The sequence below is a fragment of the Eurypyga helias genome, unplaced genomic scaffold (assembly GCF_000690775.1).
Source record: "Eurypyga helias isolate BGI_N326 unplaced genomic scaffold, ASM69077v1 scaffold1630, whole genome shotgun sequence".
Taxonomy (NCBI): domain Eukaryota; kingdom Metazoa; phylum Chordata; class Aves; order Eurypygiformes; family Eurypygidae; genus Eurypyga; species Eurypyga helias.
The window spans coordinates 122,021-141,066 of record NW_010226066.1 but is presented as its reverse complement, the minus strand read 5'-3'; the positions used below and the strand labels follow the sequence as shown (position 1 = coordinate 141,066).

The 19,046-nt window shown below is 43.3% G+C and overlaps 1 protein-coding gene across 1 annotated transcript in view; it reads right to left on the bottom strand.

Annotated features, from left to right (window-relative positions):
- Nucleotides 1-2,629: 2,629 nt before the first annotated feature.
- Nucleotides 2,630-19,046, bottom strand: part of LOC104509339 (mitogen-activated protein kinase 10) — a gene marked incomplete at its 3' end in the record, with an annotated part of 57,163 nt that continues 40,746 nt past the window's right edge. The window contains exons 8-9 of the mRNA XM_010151259.1: nucleotides 4,408-4,590; nucleotides 2,630-2,754 (exon numbers count right to left, since the gene is read on the bottom strand). Of these exons, the coding sequence (XP_010149561.1) occupies nucleotides 2,630-2,754; nucleotides 4,408-4,590 (308 nt within the window). The remainder of the gene's footprint in view (nucleotides 2,755-4,407; nucleotides 4,591-19,046) is intronic.

The following is a 19,046-nucleotide window of genomic DNA, read 5'->3' as shown; positions in this document are numbered from 1 at the left end:
TGATTCTATGATTCTAATTCTGAGAAAGAACAGAAAGCCACCAATCTCCCATGGATCTGCTTGAGAAACTTATTCCACCACGGAGGCAATGCAGATGAAAAACAGACTGACTACCCTTCAACAGCTAAATCAAGAGGCAAAGAAAATCCAACTGAGCTAAGTTTTCTCCAGAAAATAATTCGGAAGGTGTGTCAGCATGGACAGGTGGAGATTTAGAACTTAACAAATGGTTAATAGCAAAAAGAAAGTCCTCCAGTTTAACCTTCCCTCTGAAAATGAGATTGGAAAAACCAGAGAGTGTTAAGTGAAGCCGGGCCGTTTCTAGCATTCCTAGCACCCTGACAAAACACAATGAGTATCTCTTAATCCCATGTTCTTCTATTTAGGTTACGCTGCCCACAACATGAAACTTCTCTTGGGTTCACAGCAGGTTAAACACCAGGAAGAAGGGTCTGTACCACAGAGCGACTGGTGTCAAAGCAATTCAGTAACACTTCACTGTCAAAGTACTCATGACAAAGTATTAGCGTGACTCTACAGCATGTTACTGACGAGATATATCACGTTTGGGAAGAGAAAACCTTGAAGCTAGGAGAGACAGAGGAAGCAGCTGGGGACGCCGATGTTCAGCTCATGTTAACTACACAGTAACTGTGCAAAGAACCAGGTGGGTGAAGAGAACAAAGTATTATCTAAAAAGATGCAATTCAGACAAAGATGCAAACTACAAATAAATGGGCCAACATCAAGCATTTGAAGTTGAACATTTAAAGGCGCTGCTCCTTCCTCACAGTGTGTCCTCTCTCTTTGAGGTGCTAGGGGACAGTTTTGTTTCCCACTGCTTTACGTCTTCACAGTCAGTTACTGAGCAATGAAATGCAGCCAAAGTGAAAATGCAAGGAATGTGGTTCGATAGCGGGTGGCACCATGTTTGTGCAGGTATCTGTGGTGAGAGAAGGCGCATGCGAGAGACTAATGCCTCAGTGACCTAGAATGTAATTACTGCAGGCTTTTGAGAGCCGGTGGGCCATTAGACTCCAGCCAATTCACCTGGCAGGCAGAACAACTAATTGTTATTTCTGTTTTACAGCCATGATCCAAAGGATGCGGTTTGTTCTGGATCACGTGAGGACTGTATGGTGCAATCAGAAACTAAACCATTGCCTCCCCAGCCATGGATGTACCCCGATCTCTGTCTGCATGAGAGGACAGTAAAAGGCACTTCAGCATTAGCTGCATGCCTAGGCACGTGTGGCAAGATTCTTCTTCTAAAAGGGCAACCTCACTATGACAAAAGTTCAACCTCTGCTTCAATCTGAAATACAACTATGAGCATACGTTTGGAAATGGGGCAAATCGCTCCGTCAAAATGTCCAGTGTACCAAATCCCCCTCCTGTTCTGCATCAGAAGCGGCTCTCCATGGTTAAATTCACAGGCAAAGCACATCTAAAGAGGGACCCAAATCCGGATGCTGACATCAGAGTAGTTCCATAAACCAGAGTTAAGAAGCACATGGAAATACAACAGAAGTACCTCACAACAGAATAATATCTTCAAGAGAGATGTGAAACAAACCCGTATGTGCCAGGGGGTAAAATACTGCAGGGTGTTCACACTTCAGACTGACACACTTTAATGTCAAAGAAAACCAAAGAGGACACAAAACCTAAAAGCTCCCTAGATAGCAGAACCGTGGCCTGTAAAGCACTCCTGAGCAACACACTCTGCAAAAAACCTATGCACGTGACATCTGACAGTATTTTCTGCGTTCCATTTGCTTTTGACATTTACTGCTCTTCCAAGAACACACACTGAATCGGAGCATGTCGCTAAACACCAGTGTTTCCATTCTGCAAGGTTCAGTGTCTTAGATTCCTATTGTGGTTATGTAAGATTCCTAAACCCGTTGGAATACTGAGCTCTGTTTTCACACATACTATTACAGAGAACTTCTCTGATTTTATACCTATTACACCTTGTCACTGAAGTGCCTACAGATCACCCCTAACATCAGCCTCATCAGGGGATATGGAGGTGTCTAGAGCACAACAGGACTGTGAGAAAACTTCCATTTCTGCTTGCACACGGTGTACATGATACTGCACGGGAACTGTGGCCCAGGAAAACACAAGCCCCTGCTTCATATTAAGGAGTAATTTATGTCCTGCTAAGATTTTTCTGAGGCCTGAGTTCAGGATTTTGTATTGTTGTCTTTAATCCTCCTCCTCCCCACGTATATCTTTGAGCACAAACACAGGACATGATGTTTGCTGTTTTCCACGAAGATACATGTGGAGAGAAAGACAGTATCTTTTGCCAGACTGACTTATATAGCTAGAAAAACCAGGTGAGCTGCTGGGTTCAAAATCCTTTCTTCGTGTTGTCTAGAAGAAAGCAGACAATGGCTTCATATGCTTGAGGTGTTTTTGCTTCTCCCATGTGTTGTCAATTCATCTAACAAAGAGATACATCCTGTTCCTAAAGATCTCATTTCACGGACATCCAAAGACCACCACAGTCACAACAACATTGTTTCCTTAGAGCAGGCTGGTTATCAGGCTGCTGTAAAGCTGTAGAAACGAATGAACCATATCTGGGTTTAGCAGTCTGAAGTCACGCCTCACTTACCGCCTCCACTTCTGCTGGGTCATACCAGACATTAATGTATGGATGCTGTAAGGCTTCATCTACTGATATTCGCTTGGCTGGATCAATGACTAGCATCTTTGATAAAAGGTCCCTGGCTTGGCTGGCTAGAACAACGAGATCAGATAAACACAGTATTAGTACAAAACAATTGCTGTCTCCAGAGGAGGGTTAATTGGGTTAGGAAAGGAACAAGGACACAACCCTTGCAGAGATTGTTTAGACATACTTCTGCCCCTTGCCTTGTTAGGGCAAGAGCTCTTCGGTAATCATTTTGGGTTGGATTCATTAGCCAATATCAGGGCTGCATATCATAGGGCCCCTAACAAGCTACAGTAAGATCTCACAAGTTGCATGCAGATACCATGTAGAAGGCTGAACAATACACCCAAGTAAAAGCTCGCATGATGAAGTCTGAACTCATGGCAGTACTACATCAAAGCCTGAAACTAACAGGTTCTCTTACAGTGGTGCATAAAGAAAACATACTTTTCTGTGTCTTGAAGTTTTTCACCTAGCCTGCTGGCAGACACTAAATGTTTCAGTTTATCTTAGGGCACCCCATTAAAGGCAACAATGTCAAATCTGTAGCCTGGGATCAACACATAATAGTATGGAAGTGCCTTGAAACTGCTTAAGTCTTGTTTGCCCCACGTAACAAAGTTACAGTCAGTGGGACCCATCATTCTCCACTACAAAAAAGCACAGTCCTATATATATACACACACTGAGTTTTACGTTGCAACATTGATTTATTTTACCTGATAATACAGGCATTTCTGTTCATTAGCTCCAAATCCAAGACAACTCCATTATTCAATTTTATTGTAGTAGGAGTATAAAATTCTGTGTATCCAAAAGCATCTGCTCAGACCTCTCACTTTGCTCCCAGAGCCGAGACAGCAGCCTTGCTATGACACAGTTGGTAACTGGAAGAGTGTTCTGGCTAACGTAGTGACATGCAAACTGCAAGCAGCTGAAACCCCTTACGTATGGGGGCCACCACTGTAAGGGCCCCCAGGTGCTCAGGTGGCTCAGAACAGATGCACAGCACAAAGGCTGCAGGGGTCCCAGAGCTGTGTGGAGAAATCCTTTCTACGCTCAACACACATTAATGGCTCTTTCCAACTGAAGATCAACGACCTGTTCCAGTGAAACTGGACTTCCGTATACGATGAAAATCCCTGCAACTTCTGTTTTACAGGGGTGTATCTAGTCACACTGTAATTAAGGCAGCACGCAACTTCACACATCCAAACCGACCCACAGCATTTTTCACGAGAAGAAATCCACCCACAGCAGATAGTAAACCTCAGCTACATCGAGACCATTTTTGCTGATGCTGCTGATATCTTTCCATGGTCTAGAAAAGGCAGAGCTATGGGGCAGGCACCTGGCTGAATGGACATTTTTCACCTAAAACAGAAGAATGCCAGCAGTAGGATTTTCCAGTGGAAGTTCCTCTGTGTTACAAGTTTAAGAATGAGAGTGAAGGAACACCTCAGTTCCTTGTGGTGCAGGAACATCACACAGAACGCCATGGGAATATGCTCAGCACATCCGTGATAATGTTTGTTTCCCTTAGCTGTCCAAGCACCAGGGTCTCCAAAAATCATTTCCAAAAGCTGCCTCTCAGCTAAACAAAACCCATGCAGTCACTTGTCTCTGGAACTGACTTCGTTAAAAGGGAGTGCAACTAGAGAGAAGAACAATTGGAAAAAAACATCTATGCACTGTTGGCATCCCTCTGTCAGACATACCTTTGAGTTTGTTGTGTTCCGAGTCAGCTGGGAAAAGAGAGTCTGGAAAAAGTTTGGGGAAGGTGAGGCCAGCGTACTTGGGTCTGTTCTCAACGTAGTTCCGTACCGTCGGCTGCAGCTTCTTCATGAATTCTGGACAGGGTGTTCCTAGCTGCTCAATAACTTTATTCCACTGATCAATATCTGAACATCCGTAGTTAAGGAAAACAAAACACAAACCACAGTGAAGTCTCCCGACAGCTGTTTGTGTGTTCTCTGGGAATCCTCAGAGGCTTTTAACTCCATAACATCTTTACAGTCACCAGCTTTATTCACCATTATGCCTCTGGGCCCTACAGTCTGCAAACGTCTCTCACAGCTACACTTACTTGATGGCACTGTGCAATCCTAAAGCCACCATGGGAAAACACACAGCTTCCCTGCGCTGGCTCAACACTCGTTACCATTTCTGTGTTTAACTTGCAACCCACTGACCTGCACTCCCCTTCTTCACGTGCAGGTCATCACCCCTACGTCGCCTCGGCTACGTGGGCACAGCAGGGAGGGGCGACACGTTCACCCGCCCTGTCTATTCAGCTTGTGAGCAGTGAGACCCAGCTGGCTCAGAGGACTTCTGCAGGGGACAGAAGCCACCTTCAACACCTCTGCCTCGCCCTCGTATGCTCACTGTCTCCTGTAACTTCATTGGTGCAAGTTTTTCTCAACCCACCCAGCCAGCAGCCCCTCAGAAGCAATGTGTTTGGTAAGAACGCACTGGGACTCGTTTTCTACAGACAAATGATGCCTCAGGAACAGACAGATGTTTCTCTTTAACCGCAAACATGACAGCTACATTGCTAAACCATTACTGACGAAGAAGTAATGGCATGCTTGCAAATAAATTGTTTCACAGGCAATTTGTACTGAGCTGCTTTGTTGTTGTTTTGCTGTTGATTTTTTCAGTTCCCTCAAGGTAGCAATTAGGCAATGGATAGGTGTGATGTAGCTCTTCCAGCTATGTTCACAACGAGCCTTACGGTGCCAACAACCAACATGTTATTGAGCAAGCGTCTATACCATCAGACCTGCTGCTGCATCACATCATAATTCACAGAGCCAACAATCAGACGGCAACATAAGAAAAAAAATGGGAAGCGTGCATGCAGGCACAGGTACAGCGATGATAAGAAATGTGATGAAGAGAGTGTCATTAAGAACGTACAGGAAGTAAAAAGCTTTTAAAAGAGAAACATTCAAAGCATTTCAGCACAGAGATAGGGTTTTTTTAAAAATTGTTCTTCTAATTTATTATTGTCATGAGTGTCACAAGTGTGTGGGAGTTTCCAAAATACTAAAGTTCAGTTCCTCACAGTCTGGTGAGGAACTGTCTTTAGTATTTGTTGACCTGAAATCAGGTCAGCAGAATGAAGATGACACCAAAAAAAAAAAAAAAATTAAAAAAAAACAGTCAAAACCCAGCTCTTTGGTACAGCAACCATCTCAGATTTTCAAAAGTGTTGTGATTTAGGGAAATGGAAACTTAGTATTTTCACATACCTTGAAAATTCAAGACAGACTTAATTTGAGTTCACCTGAACTGTCTTTATTGAACAAAACCCAAATAATTAATTTTAAAATTGCAGCTTTGCTAATCAAAAGTGTTTAAAGGTATGAGTACAATTTAAACATACACTTTAAGAACGCTGAAATGGTGTCTTGAATGGATTTAATTTCGACTGAAAAAGGTGGCTAGAAAGAGCAGTGGTCTGTAAAAATTTTCCTGAAAAAATTCCATCTTTTTAGAACTAAGTCAAAGATTTATGTAGAACAACCCCTCCCCCACACTCCATAGGTTGCCTGTATCATGTGCTGTCCATGAAAAGGATCTTCTCACTAGAAAAATACAGAATTGCAAAAACAAAGCTACCGAAGATGACAGCTACTCAAAGAGTAGCCCGAGTATTTCATTAAACATTCTATGGGAAAATAAAGTGTTTTCACATTTCGAACTTCTGTTCAAGTTAACACGCCTCACTGTTTGCTGGTGGAGCTATTTCAGCAGCAGGTCTTTATGGAACTTGAAAACACAGTGCGGAAACACTCTGCAGAGAAGAACAGAGAGTACAGAAATGAAGGTGCTGTTCGTTGTGCCCAGAGAAGCTAAATGGGCGAGAAAGCCAAGCTGTAAAAGCATCACCGGAAGCGTTACCTGTGCAGATAGAGGGAAGGCCATTTGATAAACGGGGAGGGTCAAACACAGGACTTGCGCCCGGGAAGGCATCAGACACTTACCCTTGTGCACATGAACCACCTCTCAGGCATTTAACAAAGGCCAAAGAGAGAGAGGTCTTTGGGATTATAGAATGCTGTGGGACTTGGACACAGAGAGGGAAGATGTACTAAGATGCTCTGGATGTGTGGGATAAAGGAAAAAAGATTAAAAAAAAAAAAAAGATCCCAGAACAGGGCCTACACGGTGGGAACCCATGTCAACGGTGATGGACAGGGAGAGGGAGAATTCCCAGGCAACAGTGCCTGCTGCACACATTTCTTCTAAGCTGACAGCACAGCTCTCACTAGGAGGCAACAGACAAGCAGGCTACCTCCCATGACTGGAGTATTTTAAGAGATGGAAGAAGCTTCATGAGTCATCAGTGCAAAGACGACAGCCAAAGCCAGCGGAGACACCATGTTCCACTGCTTGAATAGTCTTGATTTGCAGGAGGACAGCACTGGAGCTTTTGCATCCCTGCCCTGCACCAGGAGCCAAAGAGGTCAGGCTCTACATCACAGCAACTTCAGGAATCGGTTTTGAGTAACTGAATGACCTGAATGGGTAATGGTGCTTCTTTACCCTTATTTACGTTGCTCAAATTCTGCCAAAACCCTTAAATAAGATACATTCATTTGGCTTTTTATAGATCTATACTAAATGATGTGATGGAGCACTCAGGACCTGTTTTTGTCCTAATAACAGCAATAGCAAAACCATGCCCAGGGAGAGCAGATGGAGACAGACCATGTTTCAGTCAGACAGACACACCTCTCTGGTGCTGTTTCTGCACTTACCTAGGCCTTACCAGCATGGCGTTGTATTCAGGGGTCCAACGCACAGTAACGAGCGAGCACACAATAATGTTCTTGCTGAACACTGGTGAGGCTCCCTCTCATTGTTATGGTCTGTACAGTCACCAGGTGCAACGCATCTACGGTGCACCCGATGATGAGAGGTTGTCCCCGTCACGGCACAAAATTAAAAAAGGCAATTGGGAAAAAACTCTGAGCCCCATTTACTGAAGCAAAAAGCAGCAGCTTTCTCTAGCTAGCAGTCAGCATTAACTTCAGCCATCCTGCAGAAAACAAATGTTACTGCACAACAGTCCTAATGTGAATCACAACCTACCGCAGGTTACATGAGCCAACGGGTGATTGTGGCTATAGACGTCATTTCCAGACCAACTGAAAAAAGGTACTACGCGTCAGTGATCATGCAACGCTGACTGAAACTTCGCAGGCCAAAAAAGACTAACCTGTATTTGAATGAAAAAATAGTTAAAGAAGGAAAACTGCTAACAAAAGGCCCTGTTTTCCCCCCTTGAAATTAAGCAGATGTTTGACAACTGGAAGTTGGGAAGAATTACAGCCCAAAACTCTGGAAGATGACATGTCTGCTTTAAAGCTATCTGAACCATCTCAGCCGTCCCCTGCCCCAAAGAGGATCAAGGAGAGTGTGTCACCAATAGCATCTGTACGACTTAAGGCAGAAGGAGGGATCTAACCTGGATTTATTAGTTTGTCCCCAGCACTAACTGTGCAGCATTTCTACTAACATTAAGATGGCCACACAAAGTTAGAGCAAAGACACTTATTTAAGAAAATAGTTCTATAATTTGTACCTTTCCAGTGAAGATAAATCATAGAGTGAGGCCTCAGGTTGCCTTCTGCTTCCCAACTACCTTTTCTCTTTGCACTCTAATACTGTCCTAAGGATCGTTCTCCTTTACTTTTTAAATATTTGGTTATATGCTTGGAAAATAGCCAGAATCTGAACTGCAGATTGAGACTTCTCTTCCTAAAGAAAATTCATACAATTTCTAATGGGAAAATTGTGTTTTGAATGCACAATCAAGTATTTCTACTGGAAAAATCAGATTTTATAGAATCACAGAATGGTTTGGGTTGGAAGGGACCTTAAAGACCATCTAGTTCCAACCCCCCTGCCATGGGCAGGGACACCTTCCACTAGACCAGGTTGCTCAAAGCCACATCCAGCCTGGCCTTGAACACTTCCAGGGATGGGGCATCCACAGCTTCTCTGGGCAGCCTTCACGGTGAAGTCATCTATTTAGAGATACAGGCTGAAAGTTTACCAGTGCTTTTGATTCTGTTCCCACTGATGCAGGGTGTGCATTGATGCCATGTATTTCGAAGTGTGAATGAAGGCACACCATCCTGTCCCTTCAGTCGGCCTGCAGGCTTCAGCCAAGTTACATTTCTGCAGGTGTTCAGACAACTAAGGTAATGGAGCTTGGCTCCAAGAGAAAACTTACAATACTCCCCAGTCTCAATTAGAAACTATCATAAAAGCATTTCTACAGCTGCACAAATTAATAGCTTGTGCTTAAAAATCAAATGTAGACACCAATTTGTACCTAAAGCTAGCCAGCCTCAAAACTGCAGTAGTTATTCTTTTTCTTCTCATGTTATGCTGGTGTAAATTACACCTTTTTGTTTGGTGGGGTATTTTTTTTTTTTTTTGAGTGAAGGATTATATTTTCTTATGGTTAACATTTAGCAATAACTTAACTGTAGTCATTCATGTTTCTTTTCCTGAGAAGGGGTGATGGGGTGTGGGGTGTGTGTGGAGGGGGCGATTTCCTGTGGCAAATCTAACAGCCAGTTGCTCCCCAGACACCAAACACTGCTTTTTTGCACTACTTCCAAGTGTGGCTGTGCTAGAAAACCCTCTTCCTAAATTCCTCCTCAATCAGTATCTGTGGACCGTGATGTGGAACACACATGTAATTCTGCCAAAATGCCTGTTTATAACAGAGCTTTTGGAATTGTACTGGACGGTGGTGGTGATGGAGAATCAAGCTCCCCTGCCTACCCAGCATACTGAGCTCCACTTGCTCCACCTCCTAGGCAGCACATCTACACTAGCTTTAGCACACCAGAACAGGATTTGCTCTTCCTGGCTAAGTGTGCTGCTGCTGGAGATGGTTAGGACCAGGGCACGTCACATCTTGCTGTTGTTAAGGTAGGCACAACAAAACCAAAATGGACACAGAGCTCTTCCTTCACGACAGACAGGGCAAGTTCATCTCTCTTCAGTCTCAGAATCTTAAGGGAACTGCCTTTCTTTCTCCTTAAATGTGCGTGTTCTACCAACAAAAACTAACTGCATTGCTTTGGGTACAAGCTTGTGATGCTCCTAACTTGTCAAAATTAGAATAATTGCTATGAACACCTGCACTTCCCTCCCAACACCAAACTGTCACACCAACTGGAAGGTTGATAGCTCAACTCATTTTCATTTTTTTAAAGTTAAACCTTTTTGTAAATAAACCTGCTAATAAAACCCAACCAAACGAATTTCACTGTGAGGGACATCAGCGTCAGATACGTATTTTTTTCTCACAGTCCCATAATTTACATACTGGTATCAACACGGTTTACAAGAAGCACACAAATTACCATTTCCCTTGCGGACACCTCCTCACCTCTGCAGTATCTGCTCATACTCCAGGCTGTTTCTAAGCTTCTAGAATCTTCTGTTGCATACACTTCTGTCTGTGTAACATGCACAGCCGGATGCACGACGATCATGTACCTAGCCTAGCAGGCAGCTTACGAACGTTATTAATTACCTCGTAAATGAACTGTAGAACTGTGCATGAAACCCCTTCCCCCAGTCTGTGACACGCACAACATGAGTGCAGTTGCAGAGTAAGGCTCTAAGTGAGAGCTTGTATGGCCGTCCTTGATTTATACGAAGAGAAGCTGACCTCACGCTAACCTGCGTCTCTCTACTGAATATATACTTGTCCCCTTGAGCATTCCCAACTACAGAATTAAAAAGCAAAATCGTTCCTTGACTGCCCAAAATGCATTCAGCAGTTAAAAACCCCAAACAACCTGTGCATAACCACCACTTTCACAGCTCCCCAGAGGGCTAAGGCAGTTCCTTAACTCCTTCGCATCATTTATGCAGCGGTGAGGAAAGACTAAGGGTCTCCCTCATAAAATGTTGAGAGCACACGGAAAGTGAACTCACAGGTACAGTCAGCTTTCCAAATTGCTCCTGAGGCAACACAGTAAACCATGTTGCTGTTTTCTCCTCGCTCGAGGCACAAGTATATCCAAGCTGCATGCTAGCGGTTTCTCTGTAAGCAGAACTACTGCTGACAACCTTGAAAAGAAGCGTCATAGGACATTAAAACAAATTAGCTCACAATTAACTGCATCATGTGCACAGAGCAACAGTGGCAGCGAAATGGTAAAACTTCAAGGATGAGTAAATACCACGAGGAGTTTGGACACTGGGTTCAGTCACAATTGGAGGTTAAGGAAGAGCAGAGGTGGATTCTGTTCTCGGCTCCACCCAAGCGATCTCAGTGAATTCAAAGGGACTACAAGAGTGCAACAGAGCTGCAGCCTAGCTAAACGCACCTCTCCGCACTTACTCAGAGGCGGTTCCTATTTTTCTGCTTGTGAACGTTCCAGGATGTGCGAGATGGCTCCACTTTGCTACAGAAGTCGTTTCAGTTAGCTGAACAGACCATTTAGTTCTGTAAACAGAAGCAGTGTCAAACCACCTATATATACTCCTTAACCACTGGAAAACGGCAAAACGGAAGTTTGGCAGTCAAATATATGACTGACAGTGCATTTCTCATGAATATTCAATCTTCCATTTCTAAACTGCTTTTCATAGTTATCTATGCATAAAAATTGACACCAATTAGTCCTAAATACTCCTCAAATCACAGTGTGGTTGTGAAATGAAGCACTGTGAAGAAAAAAAACTGCTGCTGATAAATTCTGGTGCAGTGCCAGGCTTAACCCATTTTACACCCATCTTAGGCTGAAGAGGAAGCTTTTTTTTTTTTTTTAAAAAGAAACAGATTTCTACTTACTCTTGCTCCTTCTACACTTTTCCATACGCTGCCCTCAAGCTCTTCAGGCTCACAGTCCCTGCTTATGGAATTATACAGCTGCCCAACTCCATCACATGTCTGAAGAAATAATCTTTTTTTACAGAAACGCTAAGCATTCTCCAGGCAGAACTTAAGGCAGAAGATGCCACGAGGCCATCAGTCACAGCAGGTTGGGTCTGCCCTTGCAGCTCCCTGACTGGTTTTCAGCTGCACAGACAGGCACAGGAATTGTCGAAGCCCTGACTTCTCAGCAGCACAGGAGAGGTGGGGGTGGATTCTGGAGAAGAGGTGGCTTTGAGGAGGGGGGCTCAGCAGCCTGGAAGACAGCGACGGCATCGTTCTCTGGTCGCAGAGGAGACACTCACGGAAGAGCAGAAGAAGAGCAGAGCGGTACATGAAACACAGGGCAAATTTAGCAAGGTATTCTAAATACAAATGAAAAACATGAACTCATTTACAGAACAATCCCGGACAAATCAGCAGCTGGTAATGCCAGTTTGGGAGGGAGGAGTGTTGGGTTGTTACTGCAATAATAAAGAGCACATAACATTTTAATTATAGAGGCTTTGCGTGATTTCTTTTTAACAAGAACGCAGCTGTGTCAAAGAAACCAGTTTTTGAAGCACTATACAAGACGTTCAACGCTTTTTGTACTTCCTTGGGGATTTCTTTAAATGATATCTTACAAAACTTAAGTCTGTTAACACAAAAACTGTTCCAGCTAGAACACTGACCTATGCTAACCCCCACACCTACATTTCTCACTCCACATTCACAGAAAACACAAGCACAGCCTGGGCCAAATCTTCATGGAGTACAAATAGGTGCTAAGGATTTCCATTAACACAGAAGGGAAAGGTTTACTGTCACATATGCAGATGCAATGTACCCCAGATCACACAAAAGCACAAGGGAATTTTAGCGTTCTTCTCAGCACGCATATGCTCATCCAAGATTATGGAGAAAACACAAATCAGACTCTTGCTAGGCAAGGCTGTGAGAACATCAATGATATTATTGTGTACTTTAATTTCTTTCATATTTTTCAGACATTACTTTTTATACATTTTAATCCAAATATTGAACCTACTGAAGCGTGAATGAGGCCAAAAGTGAAGTGCTAAACCGAATTAGTAAGTATGTATGTACATGTATATATATATACACACACACAAGTGTACATGCACATACATTCAGAGAAAGTTACATAAAACTGAATAAAGCCTGGAAACTCCTCCGTCATCTAAGCACAGAGTTTAAATGAGAAGGAAAATTTGTACACAGGTCATCTCCATTTCTCATCTGTGTAATCCTATGGACTGCGAATCACTGGAGTTCGACCAAAGCATGCACAGAGCTCAGTTGCTGTTGCGCACAAGAAGAAGCCGCTTTCACAATCGGATAAATAATGAAGTACACATCAAGGCTTTAATAAAGCATCAGATAAATAAAGAATTTTATCTGCTTCAGTCCTGAGTGCAGAATGGTCTCTAAGGAAAACATACTTCCACCTAGTCTGCTTGGACCACTTCTCTGCTGATTTAATGCATTTATCTATAAATCACTTCTTGCTGATGTCAAAAATTCACTCTTCTTTCACATAATAGCTACATGTACTTAAATACAGGATGACAGACTGAAGTACAGTTTCCAAGGAAATTCCCAGCCTTTTGAGTCATCAAATTGCTACAAAGTTAAGTAATAATTTTAGTCTTGGGAAGCAGAAGCTGTCTGCAGACTGAAGCCATTTCCTACTTCCATACCACCTGCAGAGTCAACAAGCAAAGAAATAAGCATTTCTGAAAGTCATGTCCCAGTTAATCATACCTGCTTCCTAAAATGCAGACTCTCTTACACGCCATCCTGAGGTAAGCAGTGGCTTGTGCCTGCCATGACACAACGTGAATGTAAAACCTCCTGCCATTTACGGCACACCACCTCCACCCACCACCCCCTCCTCTTCCCTGTCATCAAATTAACAGAGAGACATTTGTAACCACCAAACTAAACCCAAGGGGTCACTAGCTGCAAAAAGCTATTCTGATGAACCACATAGGACGTTGTTTTCCATCTCCTCGCACTGTACTCGCTGTGGTTGCCACCTAAGGCTTCTACTGAGAGGCAGTAATGGTTTATTGACAATTTGGCTCGCAAGGATTCTGCAGAGGGACTTAACCCTGCTCTTTAGGTACAGTACCACTGTATGTCAGCACTCGTCTAGTGGGAAGGGGCTGGAGGGGAAAGGGTTGAAGTACCTACTGAGGCCAGAACGGCTGCTAGGAAGGATACGATCAGTGCCAGGAAACAACACAGCACCTTTAATCATTTCTCCCATGATGCACCCTACTGACCACATGTCAACTGAAAACAAAAATGAAATGAAGGTAAACAAGAAAACAGGAACAGAACAACAAATACATGAGAAGACTTATCCCATCATGCTATAGCAGAGCCGGCGGCCCACACCGCAGGCACAGACCTGCCTTCCGCTCCCTGCGGATGCTTTTCTGCTCGGACGTACCGGTTTCATGACAACACAGCAGGTCTGAGAAAAATCGACCCCAACAGCTTTCTTTACCCCAGCATGGATGAAAGACAATACTATTAAATACAGAAAACCAAGTGAGACCCACGGCTGGCTACTGTGTCATAACACGACTTTGTAATTAAAATTTACCAATTAATTTTGTCTTTTTAAAGTTTTCATTTGCATTAATCACCTAGGTTTACACTGCTTTGTGTTGTAAATGAATGCTGGTCTCTGTATTCAATGAGGATATGCAAATTGCTTTTCCTTTCTCCTTTCAGTTACCAGAGATCCATGCATATTTTCACAAGCTGAACTGCCAGAAGCCACAAAAGGAACCTGAGTCCTTGTGAAGACATCTCCACCTCTTACTCAGGTGTACGAATAGGATTTGCTGAGAACATTCAACTCCAATAATGCATGCTGGCTGCTTCCACAGAATCTCTGTGAAGCCAGCAGTCCATGATAGGGGTTTTGAAAATCTCATAAGATTTCCATTTGCCGGGATAGGAAATGGTGATTTCTAAATAGGACAGTTGAGACACAGAAGTACCAAGCTGTACCTTCTGCACTGAAATTCAGAGCGAACCACGGGGCTATTTACCTCATTCAGAGAAGCGCAGTTCAGCTAGGTCAAACAAAGCTAACTACAATTTACACTGGAACATGAGATGAAAATCAGATTCCTTATACCCAGTATGGGATTAAGATGGTGTTTTCCCCCATGCCAATACCATGAAACCACATTACCTCTGCTATCCTTGCTCTATGATAAGCCATAGGGCATGGAAGCAAGAAAAGGGACAGATTGGTCTCTCAGGGCCAGAAACTGTGGGGAAAAAAGAAATGAAAGCGTCATGCTGCTTGGTTAGTGTTGAAATTCCATTTTGAGCAACAGTTTAAAGTGGATTTGTCTTTGAAGGCAAACGTCCTATCTGTGGAAATCTTCACATGCCTGGGTCTAAGGTTCCCTGTTGCTTTACTTAGCAGATGAAAAGCTTCATCGCTACATAATAAATAAATCAATAAACAAACAAATAAATAAATGGCTACTTGTTTGGAAGCAAAAAGCAAACCTAGGGATGCACATTATTGCTGCTTTCATCATAAGCTAAATGGCATGCAAAATATCAGGAAAAGATAGAGCAAGCAGTTGTTTGTTCATGTTATTTATTCCTTTTTACTTTCAGAGGCTCCTTTCTGGCATCACGCCCTGTGCTGTGCGAACACACACACAGATGTTGAACTAGTGACTTACTAATCATCCCTGCTTTACACACTTTATTCTCCTGTACTCCTGAGGTTTTGGGAAGGAAGTTCTTTGAAAATTTCCAAAATCAGAATATTTCATAAGTCAGAAGAAGCAAAAAGATGAACATCTGAAAAAAACAGAGTCCAAAGAGGGGGGGAAAAAAAAAGTGCCTTCCTAACTGCTGCCCTGTTTTCCTTTCCTGAGCCAATTAGAAATAATTCAAATTGGAACCCAGAGTTTCACTGCGTGTTTAAGAGTGGTAGGTAGTTGGGGGTTAGGAACATCAGCAGATAAAGCACCGGCTGTCAGAAGCACCAGTTAAGGCTCTGAAACTCATGTAAAGCTCCATAAGGAACCGCAGTACAGAGACCTAAGCCTCAATCCTAGGTTTCATCTAGTCTAACTTCAATCCACACGCATTCTAAGTCATTCCAGTCATATAAGCATCAGAAAACCAAATAAACCATGATCTCTACACTTGCACTGAACTCCAAAGCACCAAAAGTCCACATTTGGTTCAAATTTTCTTCCAAATGCAAGATATCCACAAAGACTGGCAATGCTCCACCAACATATGGAATAACCCTAGGCTTTAATCGAACACAGGCCAACTTACAGTCACACAGGGACCTCTGTGTGACTCCAGGTGACACTTCCGTTTAGCAACTCTTTGCCTTGATGTTGTAGGATCACATGAAACTGTGTTCAGGAATTAAACCTACATCTTTTCATGACGTTCTGAAGTGAAATCACTGAGATTTGGGTAGGCTTCACACTGGTGAAGTTCCTGGAGGATTGTCTGCAGTGGGAGGGAGCCCACGCTGGAGCAGGGGCAGAGTGTGAGGATCCTCCCCTGAGGAGGAAGGAGCGGCAGAGATGATGTGTGATGAGGCACAGGGGGAGGAGGTAGAGAAATGGAGAGCATTTCTGATAAAACCTGAGCCTGGGAAGAAGGGAGGAGTGGGGGGAAGGTTTTTAAGATCTGTTTCGTCTCTCATTGCCCTACTCTGATTTGATTCATAACTGATTACACTGATTTTCTTCACCTCCCCCTCCCCCCAAGTGGAGTCCGTTTTGCCCATGACCGTAACAGGTGGATGACCCCTCCCTGTCCTTGCCTCACTCCATGAACCTTTCCTTATATTTTCTCCACCCCATCCCACCGTGGGGAGGAGTGAGCAAGTGGCTGCCTTGTTTTATGTTGCTGGCTGGGCCTAAAGCACAACAGCATTTCTAGGACCTTACTTGAATTTTCAGGAAGAAAGATAAAGCAGCCTGTACTGGACACTTTACCTTGTTTTTACAGGTTTTTCTGTTATTTCTATGCCTTAAAAATGGACATGCTTTACAAAAATACTTGGTAATTCTTGGTAATATGAGGGCAAAGCTGCTGTTTTTTCAAAGCTCCAGACAGCACAGCTACAAAGGCTTCAGGCTGCCAATGTTAAGGAGACTTTGTGATGAGCAGCGCTCCTAATGACAACTGAGAAGATGGCTCAAACACATGAAAAAGATTAAAAGCCTCCAAACCCACCAAACCCTTCCCTCCCTCAATTCTGGCTAAATGGTGGCAAACTCCCAGTTTGGCGACATTCCAATCTGAGAGACACCAAAACCTTCCCTTCGTGCTTGTGTTTATTATATGCATGGATTTCGACATGTTTTAACAAATGCTCAGCACAGCATCAGCTCAATACATTAAGATTTCATGAGAAAGTCTTTCTAATCTGAAACACTGCTTTCCCCATGATCTTATTAAAATCTTAGTATTTCTCAATAACATTACTAGGTCTGCAAGGTGTTTGAATTTAACGTACCATCTGCAACTGAAGCTGTAACGAAATGAAAAATGAAGACACTGTAGAGTACAGCTCCTGTCCTGACAGATTCTAGATGGAACTGAAAGGAGTGACCACAACTTTACAAGTGTGATGCTTCAAACCAACATATGAATTTATCTCTTTTTTTAAACTTTCTGCAGGTTCCAAACTGACATGCCTCATGCCTTCTTGTGACACAGCTGGGCTGCCCCTCTCTGGGATTCAGACTAGCAGACCCTCACCTTCATCTGGCATAGACAGAATTGATCTAAAGTAGACCGGCAGGTGCCAGAGCTTGGCCCACCTGGGAAAATGCAGAAGGAGGTAGTAAACACATCCAAATCTGTGCTCTTTCTCAGAGGTTGGCTCTTAGTTGCAGTACCAAAGAAGTGCTCAAAAACTATTGCTTTCCTTTGGAAACTTGTGCTCCACTGTCTCTTTCAGAACAGAAGAGCTTGCAGAGGAACTGGAAGGGATGCCACTGGATATTGAGAGGCATGTGTATATTAAGAAAAGGCCATGGGAATCCTGAGATGCAACCTCAAGAATGAGTGGAAGCACAAGGAATGACTCATGCCCTTCCCTGCCTCCTATTTTGTTTTGAATATAACTATATTAAAAAAATCACTGCAGTAAGAGAGACCACCTACGGAGAATCTTGCCAAGGAATGTGAAACACGCTACACTGCATCTAACAGCAGGAACATTTAAAACGTGTTGTGCAGATCCTGCAGTTGCTGGCTTCAGATCCTCTTCTAGTCTGACTTAAATTTTGACTTTAAAGTATCTCTTTCCAGGTCTCAAAAATTATTCAGGTACACTCGCTGTACCTCTTACAGCAGGAACCCCACAGATAGTCTCTCCTGCTACAATACAAACAGATTATCATATCATTTAAGTATACTTATATACTTTCACATCTGATAAATTATATCACAGAACCATAGAATGATTTGGGTTGGAAGGGACCTTACAGTCCATCTAGTTCCAACCCCCCTGCCATGGGCAGGGACACCTTCCACTAGACCAGGTTGCTCAAAGCCTCATCCAGCCTGGCCTTGAACACTTCCAGGGATGGGGCATCCACAGCTTCTCTGGGTAACCTGTTCCAGTGCCTCACCACCCTCTCTGGGAAGAATTTCTTTGAGTGTGTTACAGTCCTCTACTTTGAGCCCCACCAAATGCCTGAAGTGCTTTTGTCAAGAGCCTGTAGTACTGTCTGTTTTGTCTACAAGTTCTAAATTCTGTACTCTTCTGTACCAGTGAAACTTAGATCAAATTAGCACAATTGCATCAAGCAAAATCTGATTAATGGCATAGAAAGGAAAAAAAACCCAGAAGGCAACATTTGAGACATCAAATTTCTAAGAGCCTGAAAAGGCAACTAACTTGCCTTAGCTGAAATGAGGGGCAGCAGTAGGTGTAGCACATATCTCCACCTCAGCACTTGACCACTTTTGAAATCGCATGTTCAGACCAGTGCTGAAAATCTTTATGGTGAGGTGAGTGCTGGGAAACAAGTAATGGACCATGTTCATTGTAGCAGCTGGGACCCACTCCAAACACCACGCAGATCACAGACAGTGTAGGGCTTGGATACTAAGTGCAAGCTGCACTGTAAACTTTTAGAGTATATGCATCTGAATTGAAAAAAAGAGGAGAATGGCAATGACCAAATTGTCTTCACAGCTACACCGAAATCTCTTTGAGACAGACCTCATCTCATATGACAAACCTGCCCCAATTAAATCATCATTTTTCAAACTCTTGCTTTATTCACAGAAAAATCCTGAGTTCAAACCCAACTACCACATACCCAGGGAGGAATCATCCAGCTGAACCAAATCCCAACGTAGCCATCGATGCCACTGTAGCTAACAGACACTTAAGCAGCAGGCTAA